The following is an 18,059-nucleotide window of genomic DNA, read 5'->3' on the forward strand; positions in this document are numbered from 1 at the left end:
ATAAAATACAACTGTTTTAAAAAAGCAAATGTCAGAGAACCTTCTTGAACTGGTAAAAAGGTATCGTTAAAACATGGAGAATTGGAAGATTTCAGCTGCTGTTTCTGCTAGACGTGATTTGTAACATGAAAATCATTCATTTACATTTACATTACATTTAGCAGACACTTTTGTCCAAAGCGACGTACGAGGGAGAGAACAGTCAATAAGAGCAATAAAACCTGGTGTAACAATAAATACTGCTTTTTTAAGAAATAGAAAGCGACATAGAAAGAAAAGGATGTGGGCCTGTCACTGCTTAAGTGCAAGTTAAGCCAAGGTGCCAGTTTGGATGGGAGGTGCTCTCTGAAGAGTTGGGGTTTCATTCCCCAGCATATCATATGCTTACATTTTTAACAATTCAAAACCAGACTTTCGTTATTTCTCTATGAATCACAAAAAAATGTAATGGAACAAAATGTACAAAAAGGCTATGATACAATTTAAGCATTTGAAAAGCAAAAAGGCAATTGGTATAATTAGAATTCAGCATAGTGAGCCCTGTGCAGTTCCTTGGGTGTGGCGTATCTTGAGTAGTTGCACGAGCAAGCTTTAATGTGGGGTCTGATCCCCTGCAGACAGTGTTTAATGAGAAAATGTTTAAGGCCTAATCAACATAAGCAGGAAGAGGAGAAAAGAGAGCTCAACTATAAGTCACTTAATGTTGCCATCGAATTCTTTTTAACCATAAATCTCTGTAAAATAAGTTCAATTCAATTTTATTTATATAGCCTAGTGCCAAAACAATAAAATGGTATCTAGGCGCTTTATGCTACTACAATACAACTTTGTGAGGTTTGCAAATGCCTTAAAGGCACCCAGTGCAACTTTATGTAAACATTCAATGAAAAATAAACATTCAATTTCTACTATTTTTTAGACGTAGTAAGTTTCAATAACGCCATACCATTACATATCGACATTCAAGGAGCAAAGATGAGACGTCGTTGTGTGGTGAGAACTGATAGAAAATCGTAAACAACAACAATCGCCGGTGGGGAGAAGCCATTTTTCCATTGACTGGAAGCCTGCTTTATTTATTGCAGGTTAAAAAAAATAAAGAAAATGGCGGCGATTGTTGTTGTTATCGATTTTCTATCAGTTCTCACCACACAACGACGTCTCATCTTTGCTGCTTGAATGTCGGTAGGTAATGGTATGGAGTTATTGAAACTTACTACGTGTAAAAAAGACTAGAAATTGAATGTTTATTTTTAAGCCTCGAAAGTTGCACTGGGTGCCTTTAATATCAGGCGTTGAGGTCTAAAACATACAGGAGGTTACTTGTAGCCTACCACAGTTTTAATGATCCTTTAACATTTGCTCTCCACTATGAGCATTCCCAACGGCCTCAGAACTAGACCTGGCAACCCGTCGCTCTGTTAGACCCGGTTAGTCCCCGCCCACAGAGGACCAACAGTAGATATTCGTCATTCAAATTAGAGAGCCTGCGCGCAGAGTTGTTGACTTCTGGTGCGTTGAAGAGACATAGTTTCGACACCAGGACATGTTTGAAACCTTGGAAAGATTTAAGTAGCTGTCTTATTTTAAATAAGTGAAATCTAAAACATGGATTCAAGTAAGTTACACGGTGGAGGACGTTTACCAACGTTAAATGATTACAAGGCAGCCTCACCTGTTGAAAAGTCGCTCTCAGGTGGAAACTCGGTTTGTCACGCTACGGTGAAACGGCAGGCGGTTAAGAGGCATCACCACAAACACAACCTCAAACACAGATACGAATTCCTCGAGACTCTTGGAAAAGGGACATATGGGAAAGTGAAGAAGGCCATCGAAAGATCGGGGAGACTGGTGAGTAAGCTTCCCTAGCCTTCAAACATCTGGAAGTCCAGGCAGTTTCACTGAAATAGGCTACTAGCAGATAGTTTGGCTCTTGTATAGGCCTGGTGTTGATTTTATGATAGGATACATTTATTTGAACAGCACTGAGTCTGTATGTATGTGTGTATGTATGTATGTGCCTCGTGTGCAAACTAGATTTCCCCCAAAAACCACAATTAAATCAAACGATACTGTGTGAAACAAAGACCTAACTGTAGCGTGTTGCATGTAAACATACTGTAGAATGTAATATATGTTTGGCCCAGTACCAAAGGATTACTTGCAAATTGTGAAAAGTGCACCTGTCTGGTGTATTGGTGAAATGACATGACTCACCGAAAACTGGGAAACATTAGGCACCTAACCGACAAACCGGTTAGGGTGGCATTATGGATTGCTGGTTTTGTTAACAAAGCAAATAAATCTAAGCATCCTGGTCTTACTGCTGTGACACCCATTAACTCTGAACAGACCAGTTACAAGGAGTAGCCTAATTCCCCATCTTTTATGTTCAGACAGAAATGTTCACATGTTTTGATAGTAAAACAATTGCAATACTTTTTTTCACTGGTGATTTTCAAATCAAATCATAATTACCTTGGAACACTGATAAGTGGTTGGTGTGTTTCATGTTGGTATTCTTTTCAATAGCCTACATGGTCAGTAGGACATCATTTGTAAAATTATCGTTGTCAATAATTAAGGTTTCTGTTGGTAGCACCAATAAAATCTGGTCACTTTGGGATTAGCCAAGTATTTCTCTGAAACACAAAGGTCTTTTAAGATCCACACCTGTAAATCAATGATCCAGATACTGATGTTTTTGTTCCATTGAATTATTCCATCAGCACCATACTCTAGATTTGAATAGACGTCATCCCTTAAAACTATAATAGACTGACGCCCGACCAATGAAAGCAGATTAAACCTGCCCATTTTCTCATGGAATGCATAGAAACAAAATCAAAATGTCATACAAGTTACGCTGTCTCGCAAGACATATACTATACCCTTTGGCATTCTGAACTAATCTGAAATTAGTCTGTTGTGAACTACCCTTAATTTGTAATTATTCAGTTAAGCTTTTGGAGGGCAGTGTGTATGGTCTATTATCCCCCTACTTATATTAACTGCCCTCTTGTCAGAACAAAAACCTCAGTTAAAAGGCAGTTATGTGCATGTCATAGTCGAGAGAATCCTGTTGGTTGACATAGTAACCAAATTGGGCATCTTTTTTGACTGTGCGATAAGATGAACAAATGATGCCAGTGAGCGTCAAATCAGCGAACAGATCACAAAGGTCTGATATTTCACGTTTTGACCTCACCAGTTGCATAAGGTGAACGCAGAGATTAGAGCAGATGAACTGAAATATGGTTCTGCCAGAGACAGCACAACCAATCCCTTGTGTCTGCTTCCAAAGACTTGGAACTGAGGACAAACCACAGATGATGTTCCCTCTCAACACGTTCACAAAGACTTGTCTATGTGTAATCAAAACCGTATGGCATCAAATTGTCAGATTTTACAATGCAATCAAGGGCACTGGGCCCTGAAAACAGCTCAATTAGGAGGTTAGGGATGGCCAGGGGGGGTGTCTGTGGTCCTCTGGACTGTACGGGTCATCTTCGTGTCTGTGTGGGAGAATGTATTTATTTTTCTACCCAGGTAAAAAAGGTAGAAAGGAACATTCAACAAGTATGAAACTGCATTTCAAGCCGATAATGCCCTAGACAAAAAGAGAGAGAGAGGGAGCGAGATAGAGAAAGGGAGCAAGAAAGAGAGAGAGGGTGGTATTTATCTAATAAGCAACAAGCCTGAGTCTTGTCAAAATATGAATTCCAAAGTCTGTAAGGGAAGAAAATCTGTTCAGTATTACCCTTCTTGGGCTGCTGCACAAACACCACCAGATCAAAGTTCCACCTACAGGGATTTACCCATGCTACCAAAGTCCAAAACATCACTGAGGAAGTTGACCTGTGCTTTTTAAAGTCAACATTGCTGTTACCTTTCATTTACAACACCAAAACTTGCTTGACTTGCAACCAATCACAAACAATGCCAAGCCAAAACCATGTCTCGGCATCTCTCCGTAACCTTGGACGTAGGCCCTTTATTGATCCCCCCACCTTTTCAGAAGGGGGGGGGGGGGGGGCACACACAGACCTGTGGGGGTCATATTCCTTCTTTGTCTTTTCCTGGGAACCAACCATTTGGACTCGCATAGATAGCACCTGTGCTGGTGCTGATAGCATGTCAACTATGATGTATTTAAAACAATGAGCCATATTGTGTGCTGGGGTGGTTCACAGTGGATTCACTTCTAAATGTAACAATGACTGTCAGTCTACAGGCTTAAGAAAGAGGTGTGGACGTATTTTGAAAACAATGCTTTGTAAAGTGTTTTGCCTATGCTGTGACCTTTTCTGAGAAACCCTGGCAAATGCAACCCTTTGCCTTTCACACTTTAAACCAGGAGTGTTCAAGGAAGGAGGAACTTCTCCGTCCCAACAAGGAAGGGCTCTTATGGATTCTATTTGTGCTATTATTGATTTATGTTCTTTGCTTTCTTTTAATTATATGTTCATCTTTCATGTGTCTCTATCTTTCCCTAGGATGTTCCTTTTGCTCTGATTTATGTGAAGCACATTGAATGAGTGTATGAAATGTGCTACATAAATCAGCTTGTCTTGTCTTGCTTTGCCTTGCTGAACCAAACCACGACTAGCTCAAAGGAGAGCATTTTCTTGGGGCTTCCCAGAAATATTTCCTGTATTTCCTCTTTCTGAAGAATCGGATTTGTTTTGCTCCGTGACGTTAGTGGTTACACAGTCTTTGGTGTAATAGTTAGACACCTCAACAGGAGAGCTAGCAGTCCAGTTTAAACAAGCACCGGAAAGCCCTTATCCTCAGCACACGTGCCAGTGATCCTAAAATAGTCAAGAAGTGTTTGCTCACAGGCGTGCCTGTAGATGATGAGAAAAGGGTTTTGGGTAAATACCAATGGCCGAGTCTCGAGGGGAGTTTATCCTGGACTTTCTGACTCCGAACTCAAGCATAGAAGTCAGTTTCCAGAAGCTTCCGCTCAGATTTAAGATAAGGGGTTTTCCACTGGTTGTGGCCTGCATACCTGCAGGTGAAAACCTATCTTAACGGAGAGAGTAAGGGATGACAAAGCCTGTTTAGATCAACGCCCATTTTTGTCTTGCGTAGGTTGTCGTGATATGTGGCAGTTGTATGACAATGCAGGCCAACTGTTCTGAGCTCACTTCTGGTTTTATTCTGAGGAAATCGCTTTTTGTTGCATATCAGCGGGGGTGTCTTCTCATTGTTGTCTTCCTGGAAGCATGTCTTCCAGCGTGTTCCTTCTGCCCACTCAACAATAGCCTTTAACAAGGAATCAAATTTCTCCAGTGCCTCCCAGGTGTGGGCCTTTTATCTCATCGCGTGCCCCAGCACAATTTCCCAGACAGTTGACGTGAGACACACATTTCAGACAGGCATGACTCAAAGAATGGAGAGGGCTGCTGTCGTGTGTGTGTGTGTGTGTGTGTGTGTGTGTGTGTGTGTGTGTGTCTGTGTCTGTCTGTATAGAATGCGTCATGCCCTGTTATTTCAGGCCAGAGGTCTTCAGTGCTCCCAGTTTGTCCTCTGCGTGAGCCATCCGTTAATCAAGCAAAATGCCAAACTCCCCTCTCATCCCATGGGTGTCCTCTTACACACACACACACACACACACACACACACACACACACACACACACACAAACTCACAGAGCTGTGGGGAATGTCAGGCATGTGTGTGTCCTTTGCTGCACAAACACATGGCCACACACACACACACACACAGGCAAACAGAGATTTAAAACCAGACATGCCAGGATCCCCCCACACACACACTCAAAGAGGTGATGTACAGACACACAAGTGAGTACATCCACACAGTGAGTAATCACTACTCACACAGAACTTACCGGACACGGGTGTTTCATATACTCGCTCACACTCATTCATACTATCGAGCAAGCAAGCGAACGTTTGGGCCTCCGTCCATCTGTGCGGTAACAAGCATCTCGTCACACTCCAGTGTGTGTTCATACACACAGAGACACACACACCCAAACAAACAGCTATGCATTCAAATTCAAATTGGTCTTAAATTAATTGTATGGGCCTCTCTGATGTAACAGCCAACAATGCAGTTTTGACTGTGGAATGAGCCCTTGTCCTCACTAGCTCTCTGAATTGTTACAAACACCCACCCAGCCCCCACCGTCCCACTGTCTTTTACTGTGCTAGAATGGGTCTTAGAGATACTGATAGATAGAGAGTTGGATAGGGAGAGGGGAAAATAAACAAGGATCATTTCAGTGGAACTGTCTATGAAAGAAAAATCAGGGGGGGGGGGATTACCTTTCTCTCTCTCTCTGCACTTGCCATGACATTTAGATGACCATATTTATATATGGAACATAAACAGTCTTGGATGCGAGATTCACGTATTTAAATTATACCTGTTAAAGAAACCACCCCAAGATTAGCCAATATTGAATATCAATATTAATTGTTGCATACAATCTTGGTTTTTCAAATATGTTTGATTCTATTTCCTTTTTAAAGGTGGCCATCAAGTCGATCAGGAAGGACAAGATCAAGGATGAGCAGGACCTGATTCACATTCGCCGAGAGATTGAGATCATGTCCTCTCTCAACCACCCCCACATCATCACCATATATGAGGGTATGTCCATAATCAGTCCCATTCCTGTCAAATTATATTGAACTGTGCATAAAAATCAAATCTGAAATCATTCAGAGACATTGTCCATTTATCAACTAAATATTTTTTCCTCATAACTGAAGTAGCATATATGTTGTCTGTGATATTTAATGAACAATAAACTTAGTAAAACACTTAGTTATGAAATTAAGTATTGCATAATTGTGTGTGTGTGTGAGCGAGAAATAATTGGAAACGTACAAAATGTGCCATGGCCTGAGGGGGCTGCCTCGTGCTGAGTTGGTTGGAAGTTGTTGTAGAGCCTCTGAAGAGTCACTTCTCCAAACGGGCTGTGTGCTGACCCTGCTTGTCACGCAATGCTCATTGTCTGACTGTGACCCACTCAGGGTTATGTAAGCAGCCCCCCCCCCCCCCCCCCCCCCCCCTCCTTTTACAGTCAGCACAGTGGGTACCCCCTAATCCTGTCTGTTGTTTTAATCTCTGTGTGTGTGTGTGTGTGTGTGTGTGTGTGTGTGTGTGTGCCCCACAGTCTTCGAGAATAAGGACAAGATTGTGATTGTGATGGAGTACGCCAGCCGAGGCGACCTGTACGACTACCTCAGCCAGCAGCAGAAGATTGGCGAGGCCGAGGCCAGGCACTTCTTCAGGCAGATCGTGTCCGCAGTGCACTACTGTCACAGGGTGAGCGTCCCTTAACACCACACAACAATGAAGAGTTTAGTGCATATAGTAAGAGCTAATTATATGGAGACAAATTAGTTTCCATGTTGCTTGGTGAAAGAGGTCAAAACAATAGTGTTGACGACATGCACATATATCGAGGTATAGAGATGCACAAATATCTGATGAAGTTTCAGGAGTTCATACCACATAGCTCGACTGCTACATCTAGGATACATGAATACATACACAACAGCGGCAGTCACGCATACCTCCTTTTTCTCTTTCTCTCTTTCTCTTAATTCATTCCATAACTCACTCCTTTTTTCCCTCTTTTTTTTCTATTGCTATCTTTCTTGTACACATGCTCTCTATCTCCTCCTTTTGTCTTCTCTCCACCCTCTCTCTCTTACTTCTCTGCTCACACACGTTCAGTGCGTGGGCCGCTGCTTATGTAACCCCATTATTAAGCGGGCGTTGGAAACGAGATGTAATGAGGCGTTTGGCCTGTGAAGCGCCAGCGTCAAGGTCAGAGGCCAGCCGTCTGCTCTCTCTCTCTCTCTCTCCCTCTCTCTCCTTCACTGTCAGTGTCTGTCTCCCTCTCCCCCTCTCTCTCTCACTCCCCCCTTATTATCTCTTCATCCCTCTCTCACCCTCTCTCTCCCTCCCCCCTCTCTTTCTCACCTCCCTCCCTTATTATTTTTTCATCTCTCTCTCTCTCTCTCTCTATCTCTCCCTCCCTCGAACACACTTGCTAATGAGTGAGCAGGAACGAGCAGACTCTGAATGTCCTGGCCGTATCCTTGCAGCCACCCTCTTTGTGCCAGAGGGCTGACCATGGACAGGCTTTCCATTGTCCTATGCAAGCTGCTGTTGTGTACATCTGCGCTGTGCATATCCCTCCAGAAGCTAACTCTAGGCTACTGCTAGCACAGCTGCGCAACAATATAAACAAGAGCCTGTTTGCAAACCCAGATAGTGTTATTATCACTGAGGTTTTAAACCAGGCTGACCTCAATCCTGCCCACCGAGAGGTAATAAAACATAACATCAGGTGTATACTAATTTTACTACAAGTAAAGAATTAGGACTGCTGAGTACATAGCCAAGTCTGTTAGTATCTGGCCTAATAAAGTCGGCTGGGAAAATCATCACCACCATCTTGACCTCCTGCTGTCTACGCCAATCTCACAGCATCACCAGAGACCAATCACATTCAGCCCATCACTTGTTTGACGTCCTACCACGAGGAAAAAGAAACAGGTCTATCTGAGCAGGGACCACCAAGCAGTCAGGCTGCCAAACAAAACTGCCCAGCCCACACCCCTCCTGTACCCTATCGTCCTAATCTTACTCTTCCACTACCCCACAACCCCAGACACGACCTCTGAACTGAACTCCACATGCGCTACTTTGGCCCTGAATCATTTACACTGGGAACAGTAACTGTTAGTGACTAACTGTGTGTGTAAATATGTGCTAACTACTTTTATATCTGTTTCATTCCTGATTACTATTTCTTTACTGTTTAAATAAGTGTAAATAGCAATTTTATCTTATTATCATTATTTTCTAATATTTTGAACCATGTGGCTCAGGGAGACACTTTACTGTTTCCTTGTTTTATACAATGAAAGATCCTGGATACTCAGCTATAGGCTGTTACTTGACATGTGGCGATCTTACCAATTAACTTTTTTTTAAGCGGGCTACAGCTGCTTTGCCCCCCATCCCATCCCTTTAGGGTTATTTTAGCTGGCTGGGCTCAGTGAACCTCATTTAGTTGACCGTAATGAGGTCAAGGTCATCTTTAGGGCCCACTGCCCTCCAGTGTCAATTCTACATCCAGAGCAAATGAAGAAGTCATGCACTTTATTTAGAATTTGTGGATACACACACACACACACACACACACACACACACCCGCATATGAAAACAAAAGCACCCCCCACTCACCTATACACACACACACACCAACCTTTAAAAATACACATTTTGTACTCATTAATTCCTTAATGAGTGGCAGAAAAAGAGCTGCCCAAGGAGATGGATGACCTCTATTTTTTTTAACTCTGCTGAATTAGATCGGTTGCTGTTCTGTGCCTCTACAACGGGAGGCATGCCCTCCTACAGGGTGAAGGACAATGGAACATAGCTGACATTCCAGAACAATCCTCTGGTTCTGAGCCAGCCTGCTCTGTTTTGAATTCCCGTCTTTAAAGAGAGGGGGGAAAAAAGCTCTACGCCTGTCTAGTGTGATAAGATAATTCCGAGTGAAATATAAGAAGAAGGCCTTTATTTTCACAGGCTGGTGAATCTGACTAAAACAAACTAATTTGAGACAAACAAAGCTGAAGCCGTCCTAAAGGAAAACATTTCAGATGAGAAGAGACAAATGCGTCTGGTCTTGTAGTAACTGCCAATGGCTTAGTGCTAATCCATTGATCATACCTGCATTCCTGGTGGCATTTAAGCATGTTTAAAACCCAGATGGAATCTGGAGACACTGTTGACTGGGATTTTATATTGGTTTTATTTAAATATTTAATTAAATTATTCTTATTTTTTTTTTTTTTTTACAGAATGGAATAGTGCACCGTGACTTGAAACTGGAGAACATTCTCCTGGATGGTGACTGCAACATTAAGGTGAGATGAGAGAGAAGCTGATCAGTCACATAGCTTACTGAGGTTCACACTCCTCTTGCACACAAAAACCTGAGGCCTCACACCTATTCCTGTTAAACACCTTCCCTTGTAAATCCTTCTTAACAGCTCATTACACAGATTCAGTTCCTTTACTCATTTGTTATGATAATGTTGGCCTTTCTTTGCTTATTTGGTGGTGTCTTTGCTCTTACTTTCAATTCCACTTCAAAAGTTACATTTGATGTGATACTTTGGTTTATTGAGCCCAATAAAAACCGCAGACTGTAAAAATACCTTTCACATATTTGATCTCATTGTTGCTTATCTCATAGAAATGCATAGTCAGAAAAAAACATACTTAAAAGCAGTTTAGTGACTTAAGGAATTTTTAATGCTCTCACTTATCATACTGGTCATAGGCTGAAAGCACACATTACTGTTTTCCACAGATAGCAGATTTCGGGCTGTCCAACCTGTACCATGGGGACGAGTACCTGCAGACATTCTGTGGCAGCCCTCTGTATGCCTCCCCAGAGATTGTGAATGGCCGGCCTTACAAGGGCCCTGAGGTGGACAGCTGGTCCCTGGGGGTCCTGCTCTACACACTGGTCCATGGGGCCATGCCATTCGATGGGCACAATCACTCCAACTTGGTGCAGCAGATCAGCACCGGGGACTACCGCAAGCCCACCAAGCCATCTGGTAAGGGTGCCATTGCCATTTGTCAGCCCTTGTGCGTGCTGTTGTTGTTATGTACTGTTGGAAGGATATGTTCCATTTTGCATTACAATGACCTGCCTGCAGCCTACTGGAAATTAAACTGGTAGATACATTTCCGTCCAGGTGTCTGGATCCCCATTGTCAAAAGTGCTATTGTATTGTATTCTATTGTATTCTATTGAGTGGAATTGTATTCCAGTCCTATTGATGATTATCCTATTGTTAATGTGAATGCGAAGTGTTGATGCTGAGTTGATGTGAATCATCTGTGTTCAGATGCCTGTGGTCTGATTCGCTGGATGCTGATGGTGAACCCAGAGCGCAGGGCCACACTGGAGGAGATCGCCGGCCACTGGTGGCTCAATTGGGGATACCAAAGGCCTTTGCTAGCCGGGACCGAGACTGCAGCCAGCGGCACCACTGGTTCTTCCAGCACCGGCTCAAGTGCTGGGACTACTACCAACACTGCAGGAACAGCCCAGACTCAACCTGTGGGTCACATTCGTATCGCCGATTGGCTGCGACGCACCTCACGGCCTTTGCTGGAAAGCAGTTTGAAGGTGCGTTGCCTCCTGCGCTCCCATGGACCAGTTGGAGGAGGAGGAGGTGGGGGTGGAGAGATAGTACGTCAGCGCTCTATTCGGAGATCCCGCAAGGAAAACAACGTTTCCCAAAGCATGCAGGACGGACCGGCTGCCCGGCCCCACAAGGGGATCCTGAAGAAGCGGGGCAGTCTGAAGCAGAAGCCTCCGAACGACGCCCCGCCCCCTGCTCCAGAGGAGCGCCCTGTGCCCACCCCCACCCCTTTCGGCTTCTGCACTTCCAACACTCCCCTGGCACCTCTGGTGCCCACAAACGAGCCGCTGCCACGCAAGGGCATCCTGAAGAAACCCATTGAGAGGGAGTCGGGCTATTACTCCTCTTCCTCCTCCTCCCCCGAGAGCAGCGATTCTGCACAGACCCCTCAGCCCTCGCTCTGTCCCTCGGCCCTACCACGCCACAAGGGCATCCTGAAGCGGAACGGAAAGTTTTCATCTGGCGGCCTGCAGGAGTTTGGCTCGCTGGACCAGTTAGCCGCCTCCCTGCCACAGGGGGTCACTAGAGTGCGGCCCAGTGGGGCCGTGAGCGAAGACAGCATTCTCTCCTCTGAATCCTTCGACCGGCTGGACCTGCCCGATCGTGAGGGACCCGCTGCGCCCATGGAGAAGCCAGCCGTGGCTGCCAGCAACATGAGGGGCTGCGTGTCTGCAGACAACCTGCTGGAGCTCAGGGAGGAGTCTGGCATGAAGCGCCAGGGCCACAGGCGGCTACACAGCCCTTGGGATATGGCCTGCTATCAGGCAGGCAGCATGGCCGAGAGCACTTTCTCCATTTCAGACTGTCAGAACGTGACTGAAGTCTACAGACAGGCCAAAAGCACCGCCACTCCAGCTAGCTGAGGCTAAGTTGAAGAGCCCCCTATGTGATTGATTTACATTTCAGAGAATGTTAAACAGGGCATTGGTGAACTGCTGAGAGACATTCCCTGTGGTTTTATAGGACTTGTCAAAGAGTGGTTAGTGTTGGCCAGTATCATTGAGAATGTGAAACTGACATGTGAGAAGATGAAAATGTGCAAAGACCACTGCATGGTGATATAGTGAGACTGGCCAGTTCACTGTGAAATGTTTGGTATGTGTTTTCATACTAACCAAATGGAGACCTGCATGACTGGTGGTAACATGACAGGTAATGGAGAGAGTTAAGACAAACTAGTCTTTTATATGCATTTGAATCTGTAAGGGACAGGGAAAAAAAAAGTAGCAAACTGCATCTTTAGTTTGTTGGAAGAGAAATCAGGGAAGTTTAAAAATGTCATTGTTCCGATTCTTTTTAAATTTGATTGTACAGCGATTAAAACCTCAGACCATTGCCAAAGATTACATTTGTTATAAACTTTCAAGGAGCACTAAGTTATTAAGACCTACACCGGTGAATAGTCCAGTTGAGAAGAGCCAGTATTGTATTTGTAGAAATGAAACCTAGGGCTAAGAAACCGCCAATTCGGCAGTTTCGGAGAAAGTGGCAGGTCCCTGTAAAAGTCGTCACCAAGAGATTGGCATCATAAAATCATCTGTTATGATAAGGGCGGCTGGTTTCTGTGACACAAGAAAGTGAGCTGCGGTCTTCGGTCTTGCACATCACCTGTGCGTTAATGTTTCACTTTTACAACCAGCTCCTAAAAAGGTCTAGACCGATCAGGTCTTCAACTGGAGTTTTCATTGCTTTGTGGTGAAGGGCAGAGTGTTTCTTTTTCCATGATGGCAGATAGACAGTGAGAGATTTTATGACCTGCTCCTGAGAGTACAAATAATAATCAAGATGTGATGGTTCAGCTGCTGTTTTTTTTTAAACATTTTATTGAACAGTTTTTATTTGAACTCTGTGTCAAAAGGGGGACAGAGACTTTTCAGTTGAAGTTCAATTCCAGGTTGGTGGGGCCGACAGAGTTTAGAGATATTTCTCCCAAAATTGTTAGTTGACAGGAGGCACTATTCTGTTCCATAGATAACCATTGTAGTTATTACATTGTAATGTCCATTTGGCACCACTTGGGTTGCAAAAGATTGTTTTAAATGTTGACCAGAGGTACAGTGGGAACATTCACAGACATTTTGAATTTGGGGAATTTTATTTCATGTCATGAAATTGAATCACAGTTGCGAATTATAACAATTACAATTGAATTTTAAAGAGTGAGACGTACCAACACAATCATTTCTATCCAAAAATGAGGTGTTTAAATGGAGTTTTTAGGAGAGAAAAAAACATACAACACAGTAGGGTAAAGTTCTCCTGTATCATAATGGACTAAACCAAGATCATATTCCCAAATAGTGGGTAAATGTCAAACAGCATCCAGCTTGACAGTGATGGGGGAAGGATTTCTTTAACTGGATAACTAATTGGTGTGTAGTATAGTCTCTGTATTCTGCTGCAAATGACTGTTCTGTTATCCCTATACAAAACAAAACTCCAGTCAATTACTGTGGCCTTTTGTATAGAACTGACTTTCAGCAGTTAATTGTTTTGTTGTTGTAAATGTTTCTTTACTATGTATCGACAGTCCCCCGCACAGGAGGTTAAGGTATAGTAGATTATATTTGGAAGTACCTGTCGTTTTTCCAAAGGACTTAATTTATATTTTGTACCTACATGTGTGCCATCAGTGGCTTTTGATGTGGGTCAATAAAAAAACATGGTTCAACAAAAGTTTGCCAGCTTGTTTTCCGTGTCCTACTTTAAAACGTTAATGATTTCCTTTCCATTTATTTGACCTCCATGTAATAACTCCTGCCACATATTTTCCTTATCCAAACTTTGATGTTGTGCCATAGCAACGCCATGCCAGACATTTCTAAAGCATTATAACATAAGTGTACCTGGGTCAACTATGATTTTCTCTTTACAGAATAGTCTACATAGTCCAGGTCATGTATCAATGATTGAAGTGACAGTGTGCATTCTAGCTACCTCAGAGTTCATATGAAGCAACTACTAGGCTGAGCAAGCATGCAGAGGCAGGTCTCAGAAAAAAAAGTTCAGTGGTTTTCCACCTTTCAAATTCGGCTTTCATCTTAAGCATGAGAAAACCGCCAAACTTGTTTCTGCTTCAGTTGCCATTATTTCTAATGAGCCTCACCAAATCAGCCATCAACTCCATGACGAGAGACCAAATCAGGCTTCTTAGGAGTGACATAACCCACCTTTACCTCAAAGGAAGTGATTAAACTCAAATAAAAATTATTTGGACACATTTTATTACATATATATCATGACAGACCAAACATTGAAAAGCAGCATTTCAGATAGAATTTATGTTCATTTTGAAAAATCAAATGTTTACCTAGAGCACAGGCTGAACCGCAATACAAATATTTGCTTCAGCAAAGATACATTTCTACAGAGAACATGTTCCCTGGGACACCTCCCATACAGGTTATCTAATGTGCATTCAGTAATGCGCAGCAAACAAGGACCAGCTGTCTTATGTGAAGCTACAATGTGCTGAACTGTCACACCCAGTAAAATGAAACCTGTATCAAACCAAAAAAAAAAAAAAACGCAATTTAAATGATTTAAGGGAACAGGAAATTAATTAAACTCTGATATTTTTTTTTTCCTTTTTCTTTACATTCCTTACATTACATTTTTTTCATAAATATCTCATAGCTAGCAGTCTCTCCGCTGTGTGCAACTCTACTTACTGCAAATGACAAGCATAATGTCCCTTCAGGTGCATATGTGACCCAAAGATGAAATGACAAAACTCTCTGTGATCGACATTTAAGATCTAACCCAGTGGAGACAGCTTGACATCCTGGATGTCTGTGGGCGTGCAGCTGACTTCTGAGTCAGGGGAGTCGGACCGAGACTTCCCTGAAGACGTGGAGGGCAAACTGAGGTCCAAAACATCTTCTAGCTGATTAAAAGAGCTGCAGAGTGCATTCTGGAGAATAGGAGAAATGTAAATAAATCAGGCGGATGGACAAAGAAAAACGGATGGATTCATGGATCAATAATTTGATTGATGATGGATGCAATTTATAGATAGATACTTAAAAAGTTAAGACAAACAGATATAGTTTATATGAAAAGACAGCAACATTTTCTTGGTCTAAGTCATAGAATAGTAATATACCCCAACTTCCTGGTTCTCTTTCTCAATAAAGCCTCACCAGGTCTGTGTCTAAGGTGTTGGCCAGCAGCTGCAAGAGAGTGTCACAGGACAGGCCGTCACTCAAGAGCTTCAATCTCCGAATGGCAGCTGCGACACAGGAGCAAGCAATGACGGAGGGCAAGAAGACCGAAAACCTCAACTCTGAAATCAAAAAAAGAAACAGAAGTGGAGACACTGACACATTCAGTTTCATTGTTTGCTCCAAAAGCCAACCTGTGTATCACTGTGACTGACACCTTGGTTAACTTGATCCTATGCTGAGGACAAGAGTACAGAGTTCAACAATACAGGACATCAGCGTTACTCAGGGGGAACTAACCACTTCTGAAAGGTTGCTGAGCGCTGTGGAGAAGGAAAATCTTGCCAAGGTCTATTCACCCTTACCAGATAAAAGGAACAGCTAAAAAGTTAAGGCTTTCCCACAGCCTGGCGACCCACTCCCTGCCTTAAGGCTGTGTGCAGGGAACACCTTGAGACAAAAGAGCCGGGCACAGACAGCAGACAAATGGACCTGTCTGACAGATTGTGTGACAGCACATATTATACTTCTGTGGCTGGAACCCTGTTGCCAGCACAGCCTCTGGCTGATTGCAGTGACTTGTGGGAAAAGAGGGCTGCAGACAGAGGCCTTTCACAGCGCACAATGCAGGATTACCATGACCCAGCATCAAAAAGAATGCGCTGACCTCTTACAATATGGCTGCTGCATGCCCGTTGTTCTTTTCTGACAGGGTAGCTAGGGAACGTCATTACTTTGAGCTTTCCCCCCCCCCCCCCCCACACACACTTTTTTTCCCCTAAAGCAATGTCATCACTGTCCTTGGGGGTGCAAATAGAACTGGCATGACAAAAAGCTTATATTAATATCCATATGGAATGGAAATATTATTTGAAAATAAATTACATCCCAAGTCAGTTCAAGATGTATACTTCACTGTACCTCTAGAGATAATATAGAAACATTTCTCATGATATCAAATGAGAAACAATAGATGATAACACAACATGTACTGGATGTTATGTGTACAAATGGTATGCATACAAACAAAACCTTTAATTAATGTTGGTAAATGATATAAATGACAGTAATGAGGCGTTTCAATGCACAATGGGCTTCCAGGCAAACAGTTGCTGCCCCGTCTGGTTCAAATGAGTACTACACATTAATAGTATGATGATGGCATAAGTGTTACCATTCATTCAGACTAATGTGAGATGCAGCAAAAAAAATTCTAAAGGACAATCTCCCCCTACCTGTTGCAGCAAGAGCAATGTAAGAGTGAGTATGCTTGCGTAGCGCATGGAGATCATGCGGAATTATGGGTAGGCTTGCCAGAATAGGCTCCAGAAAGTCTGAGGGCAAAACTATGGCAAGGTTCCACTCCAGTCTGGATACCAAAATCATCTCCCAGTGCTGTTAAAAGCAAGTAAATTAGACATAAATGCAACGTAAATTCACCTAGGCCTACATCACACCTGATTACTTGTGAAAGGACTTGATTGGGTTTAATATTTCACATACAACTTTTGGAAAAATGTAAGTAGGTGAACATAAATGTGTGTCTTATCTATTGACCATCTTTACCAGGAGTTGAGGTACTGACACAGCATTATCAGTGTAGATGCAGAGTTTGGACGCACTGAGTGGAACAGTCTCTCTCAGTTTAGAGGCCACAAACATACAGACTGTTCCTACTAGCTGTAGGCTGCCTCTTTGAGTGGGATATTGCATCAGATAACGGTCCAGATAGTTAATTGACAGCGGGAATACCTCCTCTTCACACTTCTGTTCTTCACAAACCTGTAGTGGGGAGTGTTGAAGCGTGGTTAAAAAAAGGGGGAAACGGGGTCAAAGGGGTTAAGTTTGTTTAAACATAATACATGTGATATGCAAATGACAGGGACTTTTGTTATAAACTGCCATGTATTAAAACAACACAAATATCAAAACTTTTTCTCAATATAATTACAGCTAGGCTAATCTTCTAGCTAATGTCACACTAGAATTAGCATTTTTGTCGTCTCATACCTGTAACATCCACACTGCTAATATTCGTCGCATATAAGGTTGGATATCCGTTTGTACAGAGCCGAAAAAGGAATCTGATGTCCGATTGATCTTTTCTAAGATGATAAGATTCTTCCAAATTCGGTTATCCCTGGTCAAAACTGGATCGCAGCAGGCCCTTATGTTAGGGTTGTTGGGTTCTGATTCATTGGCAGAGGTCGTATCAAATCCCCCATTTTCGTAGCACATTAGCTCCATACGACAGTTGTATGTTCACTCCTAAACCAACGAAGCAAATGCCAATTTAAATCAGTTATGTTTAGGTCAACTGCTCGTATAGCAAGGTTTCCTGAGCGAACCTATTGCGCGCTAATCACTAGCTAACCGACACACTGACTAACCTTTGAGCAACCTACAAAAATGTTTGTTGTCGACGTATTAACGAAGAAAAATTGACTTCGTATTTTTTTTAGTTTGTTCTGTCACCGTCTGTTCTTTCACCACCGTCTTTATGTACGCGAATGAAGCAAAAATGAACGCGAACCACTTCTAGCCCGCTAGAATTTGTGTCGTCCTCGTGCGCTTCAACTTCTACCCTAGCTGTGGCGTGGGCAGTGTTCTAAACAGTTTCTTTACGTTCCATCAGAATTGAAAGCAGAAATACCAATACAATATTATGCAT

At 42.9% G+C, this 18,059-nt stretch overlaps 2 protein-coding genes across 2 annotated transcripts; one reads left to right on the forward strand and one right to left on the reverse strand.

The window, feature by feature from the left end:
- Positions 1–1,608: 1,608 nt before the first annotated feature.
- Positions 1,609–12,113, forward strand: nuak2 (NUAK family, SNF1-like kinase, 2; the record flags this gene model as incomplete). Its single annotated transcript, XM_080846066.1, has 6 exons — positions 1,609–1,851; positions 6,501–6,621; positions 7,151–7,302; positions 9,864–9,929; positions 10,379–10,631; positions 10,926–12,113. 6 exons carry the CDS (start codon positions 1,609–1,611, stop codon positions 12,086–12,088), a joined length of 1,998 nt encoding a protein of 665 aa, XP_080702192.1. The 3' UTR covers positions 12,089–12,113.
- Positions 12,114–14,982: 2,869 nt separating this feature from the next.
- Positions 14,983–17,635, reverse strand: ccnd3 (cyclin D3; the record flags this gene model as incomplete). Its single annotated transcript, XM_080845820.1, has 5 exons — positions 14,983–15,138; positions 15,368–15,510; positions 16,624–16,783; positions 16,955–17,170; positions 17,399–17,635. 5 exons carry the CDS (start codon positions 17,633–17,635, stop codon positions 14,983–14,985), a joined length of 912 nt encoding a protein of 303 aa, XP_080701946.1.
- Between the last annotated feature and the right edge of the window lie 424 nt (positions 17,636–18,059).

This window comes from Sprattus sprattus, assembly GCF_963457725.1.
Source record: "Sprattus sprattus genome assembly, chromosome: 10".
Taxonomy (NCBI): Eukaryota; Metazoa; Chordata; class Actinopteri; order Clupeiformes; family Clupeidae; genus Sprattus; species Sprattus sprattus.